This window comes from Schistocerca nitens, chromosome 5, assembly GCF_023898315.1.
Source record: "Schistocerca nitens isolate TAMUIC-IGC-003100 chromosome 5, iqSchNite1.1, whole genome shotgun sequence".
In the NCBI taxonomy this organism is placed as follows: domain Eukaryota; kingdom Metazoa; phylum Arthropoda; class Insecta; order Orthoptera; family Acrididae; genus Schistocerca; species Schistocerca nitens.
In genome coordinates this window covers 488647919-488666708 of record NC_064618.1, presented here as the reverse complement: position 1 = coordinate 488666708, position 18790 = coordinate 488647919, and the positions used below count along the sequence as shown (strand labels likewise).

At 39.2% G+C, this 18790-nt stretch overlaps 1 protein-coding gene across 1 annotated transcript in view; it reads left to right on the top strand.

Annotated features, from left to right (window-relative positions):
- Positions 1-18790, top strand: part of LOC126260032 (armadillo-like helical domain-containing protein 3) — a 118741-nt gene that overhangs the window by 42158 nt on the left and 57793 nt on the right. The window contains exon 9 of the mRNA XM_049957204.1: positions 11681-11899. Coding sequence (XP_049813161.1) covers positions 11681-11899 — 219 coding nt within the window. The remainder of the gene's footprint in view (positions 1-11680; positions 11900-18790) is intronic.

Sequence of the window (18790 nt, the reverse complement as noted above, 5' to 3'; positions counted from 1 at the left end):
AACATGACCTACCAACCGATCCCTTCTTCTAGTCAAGTTGTGTCACAAATTTCTCTTCTCCCCAATTCTATTCAATACCTGCTCATTAGTTATGTGATCTACCCATCTAATCTTCATCATTCTTCTGTAGCACCACATTTCGAAAGCTTCTATTCTCTTCTTGTCCAAACTATTTATCGTCCATGTTTCACTTCCATACATGGCTACACTCCATACAAATACTTTCAGAAATGACGAGTCTACATTTTTACATTCAAAAGGATTTCAAGGGGGTTGCAGGTACATTAAAATCATTTAATTGGTTATGGAATAGGACACTTGGTGGAGACATCAAGATCCCAACAAGAGACAAACCTGCAAAAGGCCAAAATCCTTGGGGAATATGCCATTGAGACTGAGCTCCACACCACATTACACTATAGTAAAGGTTTTGTGACATAGGGAGACTTGATGGACATCCCCAAAGAAGACCTACCGTACTTACTCAAATCTAAGCTGCACTTTTTTTTCCGGTTTTTGTAATCCAAAAATCACCTGCGGCTTAGAATCGAGTGCAAAGTAAGCGGAAGTTCTGTAAATGTTGGCAGGTGCCGCCACAACTAACTTCTGCCGTCGAATATATGTAGCGCGACACAGGCATGCTTTGCAGTCACAAAGATAAATACTGGCGCCAAAACCTCGGCGTCAGTAAATAAATTTAAAAAAAATAGTCGAAGACGAGCTTTTTTTCTCCGCCCCGGGTTTCGATCACTGCATTTTCATACATTATCCAACAAAGTAAATACAAATTCCGTGTTGTTCATCTTCAAATGTAGCAGCCTTTCAATGTACTACGAAAATCAGACTTGCTAGACTGTTTGGGATGTTTGTCAATATGGCCAACTCTACGTTCTGAATTTTTTCCTACCTGTGACAAGAGATGGTTGCTAATAGGAACTTTTATGAATTGTGAATCACATGCAGTATTCTCTTCACCATAAGAATAATACGAATATAAACATTTTGTCATGTATTGTTTCGTTTTTGCTGGTATCTCGTTTAAATCCCGTCTGCCTAATAAACTACGAAACTAGAGTGAGACAACAGCAAACGCGGAAGAATATACATATCATGTCATGCTTATATTCGTATTATTCTTATGCCTAATATTGATACAGTCAGAAATGAAGCACAGCAATTGACTAGATTTTTAAATCTAAGATGACTCTAATTTCTGTGCAGAATGTAATGTACTAAAGAGGCATCTGCAAATATTTGCAAACGGAGAAAAATTTTCGCTAAACTCTTCTTCACAACATCTTCTATCACACGCAGTCTATTATTTGGTTCTTGTTGATCATTATCAAAGAAAGCAGCAGTGTAAGAAACAACAAATAGCAGTGTCTTGCCATTGTTTTTTTCTTTTTTTTTGATGCGGCGGTAGCGCGCACAAAAGCAAGCCATGCCGCGAGTGGTGACAGGCCGTAAACACTCATTATCAGAATGCGACAAACAATGGATGACACAGTACAGTAATGCATTTTCAGCTTAGAGTGACGTAAACACCTATAACAAAAAGAACGGCACTTAGATCAAAGAAAAATAAGCAATCAATTCAAACCAGACGAAGCACGTGAAAAAGGAAGGGTATCCATATAAATACCAATGGAGCGCCTGACGCATAGCAATGGCTACCTGGTAAAGCTTAACTCTTACGACTCGAGCCAAACTACTGTAGCTGCATCGTCATTCATTCGACCTACATTGTGTCTCATATTACAATCGACCAACTTTGTTTCAATTTGGAAGTGTGGCCTAAACCTTTTCTCTCCCCTTGAATTTCGAGTCTCAAATTTCAGGTGCGGCTTAGATTTGGTATTATTATTATTATTATTTCTTTACTTTCTCAGACGTTAAGTCTGGTTAAAAATGGAAAGTGACACGGACCTTGATCAAGCGTCACTTCCTATTAACTGTATGGTATGTGTTATATTGCATTTAGGAACTTTCGGGTAATTGAACATGTATCAATAATTACGAATTTCTGTAGTTGTATATATATGTTTGGATGTAGCTGTATTGCGTCTCATTTTTCAGGTGCGGCTTAGATTCGAGTAAATACAGTAATAGCTGAAAGGCCTCAGGAGGCATTGTAGATGTGCAGAATATAATGAAAAGGGTGGAAGGCGATCTGATTACATCCGACTTGTTCATCCTCACTTTTAATAGCAGAAAACTCTTAGAACATATTAAGGCAGGTTTTCTTTGCTTGACCATGTGACCCTGTGTCTCCAACCCAATTCTCTGTTTTAAATGCCAGCAGTTTGGGCACACCACTCTTGAATGTAAAGAGAAGCCATTTGTGGAAAATGTGGTAAGGCTGCCCACAAAGGAATTGGATGTTCATCTCCTCCGAAGTGTGTGAATTGCTCTGGGGCTCACTCTGTTTGGAGTAGGGACTGCTGTGATTTGTTTGAAGAACAGAAGGTACAGGAGATTAAAACCACATGACAGCTCCCATAAGGTGAGTCCAAGATGATTTATAAGTCCTTGCAGCCCCTGACATTTGCTACCTCCTTTGTTTCAGTTGCTAAACAACCAGTACAGAAAAGCGATGCTGCTACACAAACTGAGGTAGCTAGTGTCAGCACTAGTACCTGCGTTTGTCATTGTTCTTCTGCTGCTGCAGTTACTTCGCAGCTTACACTTCCTCCCAAAAAATTGGAAAAGTCTGTGATCGCTAACATTGTGGAGCTCCCTGGTCCCACTAAGGTTCAGTCAGGTCCACTGTGCAGCACTGCCTCTACCACTGCTGTGGTTGTGATTCCAAAGCGTACCCAGGACAAAAAATCAAAGGCCAAGCATCACTGATGATGTCGACGTCATACTACACTGACCGGCACGAAAAAGGCTTCGATTTCTTACAAAAACTGAAATTTATTTTAAATTTGTGTCACTTTTATGACACTAATCCACTATCTTATGATGGAATATTGGGGTACAGTCCCATCTAAGTGTCCTACAATGAAAAAATAAAGACAATTATAAACAAAATTTAACAATTTAAGCCAAAGATGCACACTTCAAGGAAATTTTGAGTAAGCTCGTAAAGGTAATGCGTGTCTGTTTTGACGCTATACACTTCACAATTTACTTCGCAGACCTCGGAGACGATTGAAGAGACCTCTGTTCGCATCTTCAGAAGTGTGTATTGCCATCTCTTACACCAATGGCGGCATTCTACCTTTCAGGCATGTTCCTGATTAATGTGGTAATGTCCTGTGGATGAATCATATCCCATTCTTCCAGTAGGGCATTCCGTATGTCCTGTAGGGTCTCTGGATGGTGCTGACAGGCTTTTCTCCCCAGGCAGTCAATCCCAAATGTGCTCAGTAGGATTCAGATCAGGGTTTGTAGCAGGCCAACCCATAGCATGAATCCCTGCTCATCCTAGAACCCTTGCACAAATCTTGCAACATGTGGGCATGCATCGTTGTGCATTAGTGTAAAATCATCACCAGTAAATGGAGCAAAAGGAACAACATGCTGCAAGAGGATTTCCTCCACATACCAGTGTGCCACAATGCTCCCGTGCTCCACAAAGACTAGATCCACCCTTGCAACTGGATTGATTCCTGCACACACCATCACAGAACCAACATGAAAAGGCGACCTGGATGAGAATGTGCAAAGGGAGTACCTTTCTCCTGGCCTTCCCTGGACCCTCTTTCTTCCATGTGATCGGAGGCCAAATTGCAACTCATCGGTGAACAACACTTGAGCCCATTGTTGTACTGTCCAGCCAAGATGTTCCCTTGTGAAATGTTGTTGAGCTATGCAATGGTCTTTAGTGAGTTCCGGACCTTTAGCAGGTCTTCTGGACTGAAGATTGGTTTCTTCCAGTCTTCTTCAAACAGTTCTATCATTAACATTGACCCCTTGAACCTGGTGGAGTCAATTTTGTGCTTCAATAGGAGTGATGTGGTGGTTGCGGAGAACTTGAATTGTAAGAAGCGGTCATCCCTCTCTGATGTTGCTTTTCCCAGGCCCATACCTGGTCTCCTTGCAAAACCTCCAGTTTCCCGGTGCCTTCGTACAGTTCCAAAAATTGTGGAAAGTGTAGTTCTCAACACTTCTGCAACATAATGCATGTTGTGGCCTTCTTCCACCAAAGCGACAGCTTTTGCATCTTGTTCATGGCTTAACGGCATGTTTACTCTAGAAAGCTGATTACGACAATCACAGAAAGATCCTACAAACACGTTTGATTGAAAGGGGGACAATTCAGGGTACAAAAATAAGTGTTACAAGAGTGGGAAAACATTATTTGCTTACATTCAGTGATGTGTTTTCCAGGTTGTGCAGGAAACAATTAAGGCTAGTGCAATAAACAATAAACACTTCATAGTTTGTTCGCAAAGCAGTGCCAGTAACATACTCTATCTAAAAAAATGGTTGAAGTGCTTCACTTTGATTAAATAGACAATCACACATCATTTATTGAGTGTTGCATTTTTCATGCCAGTCAGTGTAGCTGATGTCTTTTTTAACTCTTTAGTAGAACTAATGGAGCTTGATGTTGGACTGAGGGAATCATCTCGGCACAAGACTGAGCCCCCACCCATTGTGTGGGCTCCCCTAGCGGAAAGACAGAGTGAAAGTGCAACGCCTGTAATAGGTGGCACCCATATTACAGTGGAACATTAATGGGTTCAGGACACATGTGGAAGAACTGAAACTTCTAGTGCAGGAACATCCCCTGTGCCTGTGTTTACAAGAAACACATTTTAAAGCCACTGACACCCCTGTCCTACAGGGCTAATACCCTTCATCGAAAGGATGACCTGACTGGGACGCCCCTGCAAGCTGTTGCTGTCGAAATTCATGAGTGTCGAAGATCACTGTTTGCACACTGTATCTATCCCTGCCAGACTCTGAAGCTCTTGTATATCTTGTGGAACAACTCCCCGCAACCATTTCTCCTGCTGGGAGGCTTCAATGTCCATCATCTCTCGTTGGGCTCGACCCCTACTTGGGCTCGGCATCAAATTTTGGAGTGCCCCTGACATGTCTGATGAGCTGTACTTCCTCAACATAGTAACTCACAATCATTTCTGCACTGCTGATGGGCCATTGTCAGCCATCCACCTCTTTCTGTTCTCCAGCCCCCTCAGATTCTGTTCAGTTGGAAGTTCTTGGTGGCCTTCATTCCAGTGACCACTTCCAAATGTGCATTCACCTACTAGATGGAGCACTACCTCAAGAGAAGCCACCAACATGGATGGTCAGCAGGGCTAACTGGATGCCATTCAGCCAGCTGGCTGTGTTTGAACATCATAACAGCGTCTAGGAATGGATGGACTATATCACGCAAGTGATCCACCATGCCCCTGACTTATTCGTCCCAATGTCCTCAGGTCCTGGCAGACAGAAGAGTGCCATTCAACAATCCGGGACAGGCATGTGGCTCTTCGCCAGTTTAAATGCCACCCTACAGCAGACAGCCTCATAACCTTTCAAGTCGCAAGAGGGTCAATCCATATGAAGTGGTCCAGTGATGGTTGCTTGACCGCTTTTAAATATTTTAATTTTTTATATGTGATTGCCCTATATTTGAGAAGTTCAAAACAGTTTTTAAAAATCATTTATCTTGCACCTTTACTGGATGGCGGTCATTTTTACTTGTAGGCGCGCAACAATTTTTCAGTCCGGAGACATTATCAAAAATTTGAATATCTCTGCACTAGGTTAAGTTAAAACATTGCAACTGACATGATTGTTTTCAGAAAAGTGTTCTCTAAAACATTGTCTATTACACAAATTACCCTAAATTCAAAAATAACCAGTCAAAATGACCTCCAAAGTTTGGTATCCAAATTTTCAAAAATCCACTTTTTAGGCTCATAAATAACAAACAAGGAGTGATTTGTGATAGTCTATTTTTTCCTATAGTTAGATGTCGTACACTACTAGCCTCATATAGAGCAAGAACACTTACAAATGTTTCCTTAATTTTTCATGAATTTTTGAAATTTGAAAATTTTCATTTTTTTTGTAAAGTTTGGGGTTAGTCATCTCAGGTGGGACTGAATATAAAATATGATTTTTGCACAGTTTGTACACTTATATGATAGCAACATACTGTAAAAATTTCAACATTGATATCTGACTGTGAACAAAGATATGAATTTTTGAAAATGAGGAAATAAGTCAAATTACTCTACAATTGATCTTATGGATGTTGCCTATTTAAATGGTTTATTGTTTCATTTAATAAAATTTAATTGTGAGATATATTTAGTTAACACTATCACCCAATATTCATTCAGTTTATTTATTTTTAATAATGAAATATTAAACAATAGGAGCTTTTGCTTTTGTTCTAAGCTAATAAAAATGGCCATTTACGTTTAGGTTTATTGTCGCACACTCTGTATGTGTTTGTTTATATCATCAAAATGTCAAACTGATGATCTTAACCACAAAGAGTTACTAGATTTAATGGTCTGTGACACTAACAGTTATGACTGCATGATGAGTTTGTGTAATAAATGCCCTGGTAAGGAAACTGTTATTGAATTATTTCACAAATATGATGAGGAAATGCCAGACAGTATTGCCTTCAAACAGTGGGTCACAACTAACAGGGCAGAAATGATAACAGTGGTTAAATCTCAGGAAGAGTGCTTGGAATCTTTAATTGATAACTTACAAAAACTCAAAAGTCACCACTATGTTTCTAAAATCCAGAATAAGTTTTTGAAGGACAAAAAAACACAACTTCATGAAACTGAATGCGTAGTGCTAGATGATTTTTGCAGAAAATTTTACATTTGTGATTCAGGATGCAATACAAGGGTACCACTGGGTCAATGACCAGGCAACAGTGCATCCATTTATTCCCTACTTTAAAAATGAGAAAGATGAAGTTTGCAGTTCTTCAGTTTGCATTCTAATCAACTACTTGGAGCGCAGCACTGTGGCTGTACATGTAATAAATTACATAAAAGAAAATTTTCCCAAGGTTGAGAAGCTGATATACTTTTCAGATGGAAGCGGTAGTCAGTATAAGAACAAAAAGAATTTTTCAAGGCTGTGCAACCACAAAGTAGACTTTGGGTTAGAGGCTGAATGGCACTTTTTTGCATCTTCTCATGGTAAAAATGCATGGAATGGAGTAGGAGGTACAACAAAACGTGAAGTAAGTAAAGCCAGCCTACAAAGACCAACTACAGACCAAAGACCAACCACAGACCAAATTCTCACAGTACAGTACGTGTATGTCTTTAGCAAGGATAATATTAAAGGCATTACCTATTTTCTGATCAAGAAAGAAGAAGTGGTTCTGCATATGAAAACAACACTTCAAACCAAATTTGAAAATTGTATAGCAATAAAAGGAACAAGACATTTCCACAAATTCCTTGGCATTGCAGAAAACTTAGTTCAGTGCTATGTAACATCAGAAACTGAAATTTACGAGGATCATTGTGTCAGTAAAATTACATCTCTGTCTATAACGTTGAATGACATAGTGGCATGTGTGTATGATGGACAGTGGTGGCTAGTGGCATGTGTGTATGATGGACAGTGGTGGCTTGCAGAGATGGAAAGAATAAGTTTGGAAAACAATGATGTATTTGTGCATTTTTACCACCCTGCTGGCCCAAGAACATCATTCAAGAAATTTACTAGTGACAAATTTTGGATACCAATGAAAAATGTTTTAAGGAACCTTTCAGTGCTTGAACTTACCACAGCAACTGGGAGGTCTTACTCTATATCACAGAAACTGTCTGAAGAATAAGAGTTCTTAACATTCACGGCCAGGTTTAGGAACAGTCACATCTTGAAGGATGTTAATTGAAAATATTTGTTTCGCGTATGTCAAAATAATATAAATGTTAATTTCAGTGATGTTTCCACTTTTTGTATATAGTTCAGTACCTTACTTCAATAATAATTGATTATATCCCACCAATATCACACATGAATAGGCAACAGCCATAAGATCAGTTGTAGAGTAATGTGAATTATCTCCTCATTTTCAAAAATTCATATCTTTGTTCACAGTCAGATATCAATGTTGAAATTTTTACAGTATGTTGCTATCATATAAGTGTACAAACTGTGCAAAAATCATATTTTTATATTCAGTCCCACCTGAGATAACTAAACCCAAACTTTACCAAAAAAAATGAAAATTTTCAAATTTCAAAAATTCATGAAAAATTAAGGAAGCATTTGTAAGTGTTCTTGCTCTATATGAGGCTAGTAGTGTATGACATCTAACTATAGGAGAAAATAGACTATCAAAAATCACTCCTTGTTTGTTATTTATGAGTCTAAAAAGTGGATTTTTGAAAATTTGGATACCAAACTTTGGAGGTCATTTTGAATGGTTATTTTTGAATTTAGGGTATTTTGTGTAAAAGACAAAGTTGTAATTTAACCCAGTGCAGAGATATTCATATTTTTGCTGTCTCTAAAATGAAACATCGTCACGCATTTACAAACAAAAAAGTCGCCATTCAGTAAAAAAAAACTGTTTTGTACTTCTCAATTATAGGGTAATCACACATAAAATATTTAAAAATGGTCAAGCAACCAACTTAATTTTTATTGGACCACTTCATTTGGATTGACCCAAGAGCCAAGGGTCAACGCGTAATTAAGGAGAGCAAGAAAAGGGCATAGCAAGTGTTCCTGGATTTTGTCAACTGCTCCACTTGTTCTACGAAAGTATGGGAACCTATCAGCAGGATTTCTGATAAAAGCAAGCGTTTATCAATAGCAGCAATTCTGAAACAGAGACGTCTCCAAACAGCATCTGAGACATTGATGCTGGCAGAGAGTTTTGCACAAACTATTGCCAATGCCAGGCTCCAACGTTTTGTCACTACTGTGCGACTGTAGGGGGGGGGGGGGAGGGGGGGGGAATTGGACTTCAGATCCAAAAATTCTGAGGCTTACAACTACCCTTTTTCCTTGTCGGAGCTGGAATCGGCTCTGCTTGAGACTCATGATACTGCACCCGCCGATGACCAAATCTGGTACTGCATGCTTTGACATTTGCCAGCAGCATCAAATGAAATACTCCTCAAATGTTTTAATCTTATATGATAGACAGGTAAATTCCCCAACTTGTGGAGAGAGACACTTTTGATACTTCTCCTCAACCCAGGAAAGGACCACACATGTCCTAGTAGTTATCGAAGTATCACCTTAATGACCTGTGTAGGAAAGGCCCTAGAGGGAATGGTTAACCTTTGTCTGGTCTGGTTGTTAGAGACCAGGGAACTCCTTAGCTACTTTCAGTGTGGTTTCTAGGGGTTTCGTTCCACTGTTGACAACCTGATACTGCTAGAGGTGGCTATTCAGGAGGGTTTCCTATGTAAACATCACTGTATTGGCATATTCTTTGGTGTCAGTAAGGCATATGATATTATTTGGAGACACTGCATTCTCTCACAACTGCATTCATCACCACCTCCCCATCTTCAAATGATCTTTTCCGTTTCAGCGGTTTTTTAGGACCTGAGTTGGTGATATGCTGTCAGACCGTTTTGAGCAGAAGAATTTTGTTCCTCAGGGCAGTGTTTTAAGTGTTACCCACTTTGCCAAAGCCATAAACAGTCTAGCATCTACGGTAAGGAGTCCTTTACAGTGCTCCTTATTTGTGGATGATTTTGCTGTTTTCTGTTCCTCCTCCAGTGTTGCAACAGCAAGCTGTCATTTGCAACTTACATTGGAGAGGTTATAGGAGTTGGTGCAAAGACAAGTTTTCAGTTTTCTGGAGATGAGTTGGTGCGTGTTCATTTTAATCGTTCTCGTATTTTTAATTTACCTGTCTTGCAGATGAGGTACACCATCCTACATTTTAGAGACTCAGTAAGGTTTCTGGGCCTCATTTTTTACTGTAAATTGTGGTTGCCACAACTGATAGACCTGAAAGCTAGAATCCTGAAAGCACTGAATATATTAAAGTGCCTTAGCCACAGATCTTGGAGAACAGTCAGGGTGCATCTGCTGTAGTTTTATAGGGCTTTCGTGCATTCATGGCTGAACTATGGGTGCACAGCGTACGGATTTAAGATTGCCATAAAACACTTTATACATTAAGTATTATATGACATACATCATAAATTTACGAATATAATAGAGGGAAACATTCCGCGTGGGAAAAATATATCTAAAAACAAAGATGATGTGACTTACCGAACGAAAGTGCTGGCAGGTCGACAGACACACAAACATACACACGAAATTCAAGCTTTCGCAACAAACTGTTGCTTCATCGGGAAAGAGGAAAGGAGAGGGAAAGATGAAAGGATGTGGGTTTTAAGGGAGAGGGTAAGGAGTCATTCCAATCCCGGGAGCTGAAAGACTTACCTTGGGGGAAAAAAGGACAGGTATACACTCACACACACACACACATATCCATCCGCACATACACTGTGTCTGTGTATGTGCGGATGGATATGTCTGTGTGTGTGAGTGTATACCTGTCCTTTTTTCCCCCAAGGTAAGTCTTTCCGCTCCAGGGATTGGAATGACTCCTTACCCTCACCCTTAAAACCCACATCCTTTCATCTTTCCCTCTCCTTTCCTCTTTCCCGATGAAGCAACAGTTTGTTGCGAAAGCTTGAATTTCGTGTGTATGTTTGTGTTTGTTTGTGTGTCTGTCGACCTGCCAGCACTTTCGTTCGGTAAGTCACATCATCATTGTTTTTAGATACATCATAAATTTAAGTATTTTTCAATGGATTAAAAGCAGTGATGCTGTAAATATGACTTTACAGATTTTCCAAAGGTTTTGGCCTCAGTAATAGCTTTTATGTTTTCAGGAAGTTTGTTACAAAGTTTAACTCACATGTGGAAAGTAGCTTTTTGGCACAGAGATGTGTTGATTTGGGTTATATGTAAATTTTTGTTTTGTCTTGTAAAGTGATCATGTATATCATAGTTTTTATTAGTAGTCTTTCTACTACACTTTGTGGTGCCAGTTCGCAGTGTGATTGAAGTTCGTAGATGACATTTTTGCTGAATGAAATCTTACATAATTTTTCATTTTCATTTTTTTAACCCTATTACTTTAGTTTAAGTTGATGCACTTTGTCAAAAAGTTGTGCAACATTCTGTGAAGTTTGCCTTTTATTAAGTGAGAGCTTTTGTCATACTCCCATAGATATTGAAGTATACAGTGAAACAATAGTATCAACATTTCATGAGAATGTAAATTCCAGGATGGAAACAACAACCACTCTTCTGAATAATGAGTGTTGCAAAGGCACACACATGCCTCCACACACACACACACACACACACACACACACACACACACACACACACACCTATTTTCCATTGTTGTTTTGGCAGTAATTTTTCCCCATAAGTGCAATTTGTTTTATTTTTAAAACCAAGGTGTATGAATTTAACAAGAAATTTGTGATACAATAACTAAGGAAGAAAACAGAATTCGAGCAAAGTATATGCGTAGAAATAAATCAGCATGAGTTCTGATAAAACATAAACAATCAAGTAAGAGTGGGTTTAATGCAGTATATGCTGTTTATTGTGTGATATTGTGTGTGTAGTTGTCACCTTTGAAAGAAAATGTTCACTTACTGTAATGTATCTGTCTGTTTTGTAGGTTTATGTTGCCTTCTTAATATTTTTACTGTATGCAATATATGTTTAGAGCAAATAATGCAGTGCTGGTGGCGCTATACGAAGCTGTGCACCTGAACCGTAACTTCATAACAACACTTGCACACTCCCAGACTGAGACAAGTGCCCCACCATCGCCCAGCAACACTCTGGGCTACAATCAAACGGCCCCTGCTGCTGACCCAAACACTAATGGCGATCTCATCACAACACAGCCATCTAATCTCCTTGTCACGTTCTTCCAGTACTGGTGAGTATTCTGCCAAAGACATTTTCAGAAGCTGATGCCTAGTGTAATGGTTATTTCAGATTACTTATTTTCCTGTCATGGCTCCATTTGACAGAAATAATTCAAAGTAGTTTATGCCAAATTATGAGGTTCATTCAAATGAAACCCGGTCAATGTGTTTACCTTTGCCTTATGCATAAGATGGCACTACATAACTTCGGATATGGTAGCTCCATCTCTTGCTAGAGAGACTGACTTGTGCGCACTGTTTGATGTTGCATAGCACTAGTGTGGTTTCACGCCAAAGAGAAGGTGGTCACACAAGTTATCGTCCACTACCGAACATGCAGATGAGTAAGCAGGAACAACAAGGAGTGATTTGATTTTATGAAGATGGTATCTGTTCTTTCGGACATGTCCAAAAGAACAGATACCATTGGTGACTGTGCAGCTCTCTAGAATGAAATGATAGTTAAATCAAGACCCTAAGCTGCCAACAGGCATTGATATACATCAACAGGGACAGTTGAAAATTTGTGCCCCGACCGGAACTCGAACCTGGGATCTCCTGCTTACATGGCAGATGCTCTATCCATCTAAGCCACTGGGGACACAGAAGATAGTGTGACTGCAGGGATTCATCCCTTGCACGCTCCCCTTGAGACCCACATTCCCAACTTAATGTCCACACACTTCATTCTCATAAGAGTTTGGGACTCGGTAAGATGGTATGCCGCGAGTAATGGTGTAATGGGCAGGGGCACTACGAATGTAGTGTGTGGACATTAAGTTGAGAATGTGAGTCTCATGGGGAGTGTGCAAGGGATAAATCCCTGCAGTCACACTATTCTCAGTGACTCAGATGGATAGAGCATCCGCCAAGTAAGCAGGAGATCCCGGGTTCGAGTCCCAATCAGGGCACACATTTTCAACTGCCCCCATTGATGTATATCAATGCTTGTCAGCAGCTAAGGGTCTTGATTTAATTATCATTTGATTCAATTTTTGGTGGCGGAGGGAGTTGTAGGCCATGTACTGTATCGACAGATGAAGGCTGTGTAAGGTGAGAACAGTCTGAGTCGTTCAAGTGTTGTGGAATGGTGCAAACAATTCCTTGAGGGGTGCAAGTCACTGGAAGACAATGCTTCTCCTGGACAGGCTCATCGTATCATCACGCCGGGAATGATTGCAGAAATGAGTGCTTTAGTCTCGGACAACTGCAGAATTACCGTGGACGAGATCCATCGGTTACTGGGTATTAGCGTGGGCACCGCCCATACCATAATGCATCAACACTTGAACTTTTGAAAAATCTGTGTACAGTGGGTTCCCCACCAACTGACCGCCAAACAGAGCAATACTCTAATGGCGCTGTCTTTGGGTCATCTGCAATATTAGCATGAGGAGGAATACGGCTTTCTGTTGCGTATTGTCACAGGATATGGTGTCACCATTTTGAACCAGAAAGCAAGTATCAGAGCAAGCAGAGGAAAGATGCAACTTCACCACCTCCAAAGAAATCAGAGGCCAAGCACACCAGTCCTGGTGAGGTCATGATGTCCTTCCTTTTTTACCATAAGGGCCAAGGGCCCACTGCTTTTCGAGTTCCTGCAACGTGGAGCCACCATCAATGCCCATTGTCATCAAGCCACTTTACACAACCTTAGACAAGCCATTAAGTCGAAACACTTAATAACGTTGTCCAGTGGCGTTATCCTCCTGCATGATAATGCCCGCTCATACACGGCCAATGCGGTGAAGACAACATTGCAGCAGTTTTTATGGGAAACGCTGGAGCCTCCACCATACAGTCCCGATTTTTCACTGTGTGACTTTCATGCGTTTGGACCTCTAAGACGAGCTGTTCGTGGACATCAATTCACAACGGATGATGAAGTGTGTGACTGGGTCCAGGCCTGGATCCGATAGCAGCATACTAGCTTCTTCAAGGATGGAATCGACCTGCTAGTGTAGCAATGGGGTAAATGTGGCAACAGTTTTGGTGACTATTTTTGAGTATGTGTACTGTGTATAACTATATTTTTGAGTTAAGGAAATCTTTACTATTACTTTACACTAGTGACCAGGTTTCATTTGAATGGCCCTTATATTTGCCTCCATGTAAGTCAAATTTGTTTCATACTAAGCAAATCAGTTTCTGAATTAGCTAGTGAATTAAATAAAAAGTTAAGTTTTAGAGGGAATCATTCAACTCTCTTAGAAATGGCTGTCCAAGACTGCTGTCTTAAATACACCTCAGTGATAGTGACAAGGGGGAGGCTGGATCAATAATTAAACACAGAATACTGAGGCTGCAACTGACAGAAGTGACCAACTGTGCACAACAACTACAGGTGACAAAAGGTGACCTCAGGTGTAGTTACAGAAGTGTCCTAGGTTACTGACGCCCGTGCCAATGCTTGTCGTCCACTGTAACTGGGAATGTTTGAATTCAGCTGTTTGAATTTTATCACTGCATCATGTGTGACAGTGACAGCAGCATCTATGACTCTTCTCAGCAAAGCACTGGAACAGGCACATTGGCTGCAATGAAATACTTCTCATTATATTTTAAGAAAAATATGTGGTGAATAAAATTAATTCTTTCACATCTTACAGCCTGATATCTTCCCTCAATGAAGAACTGTATTTCTTTTCATTATCATCTTAGTAACTATACTGCATGTAACTAAGTAAATAACTGCTTACAATTTTTTAGGAGTTTGCAGAGGTAAAAATGCATTGCATAGAATTTGCATATGGTTCTCTTTAGATCATACATTTGTGCATATGAAATGCAGCCAACATATCAAAATTGTGTTTGAAGTTAAGATCAGAACAACATCTGTCTTAGTTCTCAAGATTTTGGATTGTAAGTGTGACAGAGGGGTCAGGCTGGGTTGCATCCAATTCTGTCACTGCACACAGGGAATTGTGTGGTTGTAAAACTAATCATATTTCACAAAGAGTTCAAGATATCAAAATGATAACACACAAAGAGGGTATTTTATTGTATGATTAAAACTCAAGACTTCTTGGTCAATTGTTTGAATGGAACAGAAATGAGTCTTCCTGTAAATTAAACAATGGACTTTGTGTGAGTTTTCTTATCCAAACAAAGAGTGTGAAATGGACAAATGGATATCAAATTGACCAATGTGAGGTCTCGTTCTGCAAGTAAATAAATAAATAAAAAAAAAGAAAGAAAGAAAGAATGGAAAACTAAACAAATGTTCAGTTACTTGAGAGTAATCAGGGTAATTATGAAATTTGGTGACTTGAGGGGAAAATAGAAATATTTCATGAACTGCTGCTGCTAACTATGTAACTGAAGTGTCAAAACATTCACCTCTTCAAGGCCTAGCTATTTTGCACATAAAAAGATACAGTGGTCTGTGATTTTTAACTGTCAGAAAGGCTTCCATGTGCCATTTATGCCATTGTTTAAAATTTTACTAGCACATTTGTGTTTGATATATCTTAAAGGGGAACACGCACCTAAAGAATAAGCTTTAAGGTTAGGTTTTCATATTTATTTTAGTTCTTTCATAGATTACAAACTATGCAATTATGATGACAGAAAGTGTACGTGTTCTTCAAAAAAAAAGTGTGAGGTGAGTTCTTGAGCAATTTTACACATAATTAGCTTTTCTATGAAAAAGTCAAAGTGCTCAACGGAATGTGTATTCAGTCAGATAACCCATGAAAAGTTCGGTGCACAGCAGTGAAATTTATAATCATGCCTGTCAGAAATATTCAGCTGCTGCAATTTAAGCTGTGCTCTTAGGATCCTGCTCAGTGACATCCTCTGGAGGGGGGGGGGGGGGGGGGATAAAAAATAAAAGTACAGCAAAAAAATTTTGACAGGAATGTTATATGTGGAAGGTTAACTTTTCTTGTGGCTACACTGTATGTATATTAATTTAAACCATTAACTTTTCCTATTTGTGTGTTGGTGCTACTTAGCATTGTAGTTGCTATTGGCTGACTGCATCACTTATCCTATGCTCCGAATATCCACTGTATTGTCCCTATTGTCTGGCAAGATCACATGATATAAGCTATGATTGGCTGACAAAATTACAACATGCAGTGCGATCTCAATTTCAGTGCTTTAATAGGTAACGTGTTGTAGTTGGTCGAATTTGCATTAATACTTTTGTAATACAAAAATGTGCAGTGTTAAATGTTGCCATGCATCAAATATCTTTCCAAAATGTGTTGTTTTTTCTGGGTTTCATTTCCTAAATTGTCAGGTAGGTCCATGCTAGTGTACAAAACCTTTACCATTCAAAGGGTTGATTAGTTTTACATCTCCAAGAGGAAGTATATTGCCACTTAACATGGAAAAAATGTACTTTGACCTGGTAAAAATTATGTGTTCACCCTGTGAAAAGTGTATTTTTAAATGGGAACTCCAGGAAAGATCCAGGAATTTTTTTCCCTTGTCTGCATATATATCCTGAAAGAGTACAGACAAAACTTAGTACACACAACAGGTAATAGGACTGTAGCTGAGTCAGCTAAAATATAAGTAGTTGGGTGTGAACTTGGGACCCATAATGATCCAGATTACTAGCTAAAGACATTACCACTAAACCACAGGCACCTCGATACTAGTCTTCTTTACTTGTTATGGACAGGCTTTCTTCTGTACTTATTGCCTGCTGAAAGTTTGTGGTCACATAAGAAACACTCATCTTTAATTCATCGATGAGATATCATATGTACCTGTGCTCACCTCATATATTCAAAGAATATAGTTGGTGATCTTCATAGTTGATGATATAAATGATGGAATTCTCCATGAAGATGCCTCCCTTCATAAGTTTCATGCACAGTGCTCTTTTTCACCTTATTTTCTTGAGTAAAGCTAATTTTGTTGCCTTATTCTCGATCTAAAACATTCTACAGTTTATGTGCGCCATTGTTTAGGAACAGCTGATCAGTTCTTGTAGCCAGCCTGCAGTGGAAGTTAGTTGCTTGCACACGGGATACCCATGCATATAGCCTGATACTGCTGCGTGTAGCAGGAATGATGTACGTCCAGATGTTGCGCGCTGTTGGTCACTTCTGTTACTCACATAGAACACACTCTATGGACTTCCTGGATATGATCGGGTATCTAGCAGAGTACTACAGCTCTGTGCTGCATATGTTAACCTAGTAATCAGCCACATTTGTATTTTTTCCTGTAGGAATGCAGTTTCCTGAACAATGAAAGTACTTCATAGTGAAATCACGTTTTTTTTATTACTTTTTTTTATTTTGAGAGAAAGGGATATTGTAGGTAGTCTTACACTTATTTCTATTCCATTGACGTTTGTTAAAGTTATTGAAAAGGCTGTATTTACAGGATTTCCCATGAGAAATGGTCAATATTCAGGGATATGACAGGAAAGATCATTTGAAGCAAAAATGTTTACTAAACATGGGCTTCAAAATGGATACCTTAAGAGATATAAGCAGTTTGGCATCTTCAGTATTGCAAAACAAATTACTTCGGCAAGCTTTTTGCTTCCCATATTTTGAGAGGTGGTAGTACGGACCAAAACAAGAAAGAAATGTTCAGTAAGCATCGACTGTAAAATGTTAACCGTAACAGTTATGAGCACTTTTTCATTTTCACTACAGTGAAACACATCTCTTCTTCTGAACAAATGCTCATAGCTCTTAAGGTATGCATTTTAGAGCCCATGTTTACTAACATTCCTGTCATATCCCTGAACATTGGCCATTCCTCCTGGGAACACTGTTTAAGGATAAGTAATCAGTTCAGCTCACATAATTTGTTGTGAAACATACAGTTTGGCTTTAGAAGTGGCGTTGCAACTGGAAATGTTATATTCCCTTTGCTTTAATCCTTGGGTGGATTAAACAACTTGCGAACACTAGGCATCTTCTCTTATTGAACTAAGACATTTTATTGTGTCACAAAATAATACTGTAGAGGTTGGACCATTGTGGAAAAGAGTAGTAGGTCACAATTGATTCCCCTATGACTTTGAAAGCCGACAAGAAGAGAACATTCTCTGCAGTAATGAGTATAGCTAAGTTCATAGCTTGTAGATAGATGCTAAATCACCATAAGACTTAGTTTTTACAGTTTTAACCAGAACTGATATTTTGGTGACACACAATGTGTAAATGATTAGTGAGTCCGAACAATGAAAATTCCTTGATATTCAAATAGATGGTAAGCTTTCATGGAAAGTCTGCAATAAGTGACAGGCCAACACGAAAATTAGTTTTCTTTGCTTATGTTCATTCACTTATAATATAGTGCATTATATTCTTAGGTAACTCTTCCCACTGACAAAGGTTGTTTTTCGCTCAGAAATTGGCAGTTCGAGCAGTATGTGGCATATGTTCGCAAACCTCTTTGTCAACCCCTGTTCAGGAGGCTGGGAATTCTGACGTTGGCCTCTGAATACGTATTTGTTTTAATGTCATCTGTTGTTAACAATATAAGCATGCTCTCAAGAATTAACTGCTTCTACTCGGTTAATTCTAGGTGGAAATCCAATCTGCATTTGGATCGCACCTCGTCAACTCTTGTCCAGAAAGGCGTGCAGTGTTTTGTCGCATCCATTTGCAATAAGCTACTACAAAAATTTTAGCAATGATCCACGCTCTTTTAAATCGAAATTTAAGAATTTACTTATGCCTCACTTCTTTTATTCTCCTGGAGAATTCTTTGAAAAAAATTAAGCAATTTCCAGTGATACATTGTTCTATATGCTGTTATATACTCAACATCTTGTCTGCATAGGATTTCTGTAAATGTTATTTTACCTCTGACTAACTTTTATGATGTTACTTTCATGTACTTAAACATTCCATGGATGTGGAGATTTGCTCCTCAATTTGACCCCATGAAAATCACTACAATGATCAATGAAAACCACCTCA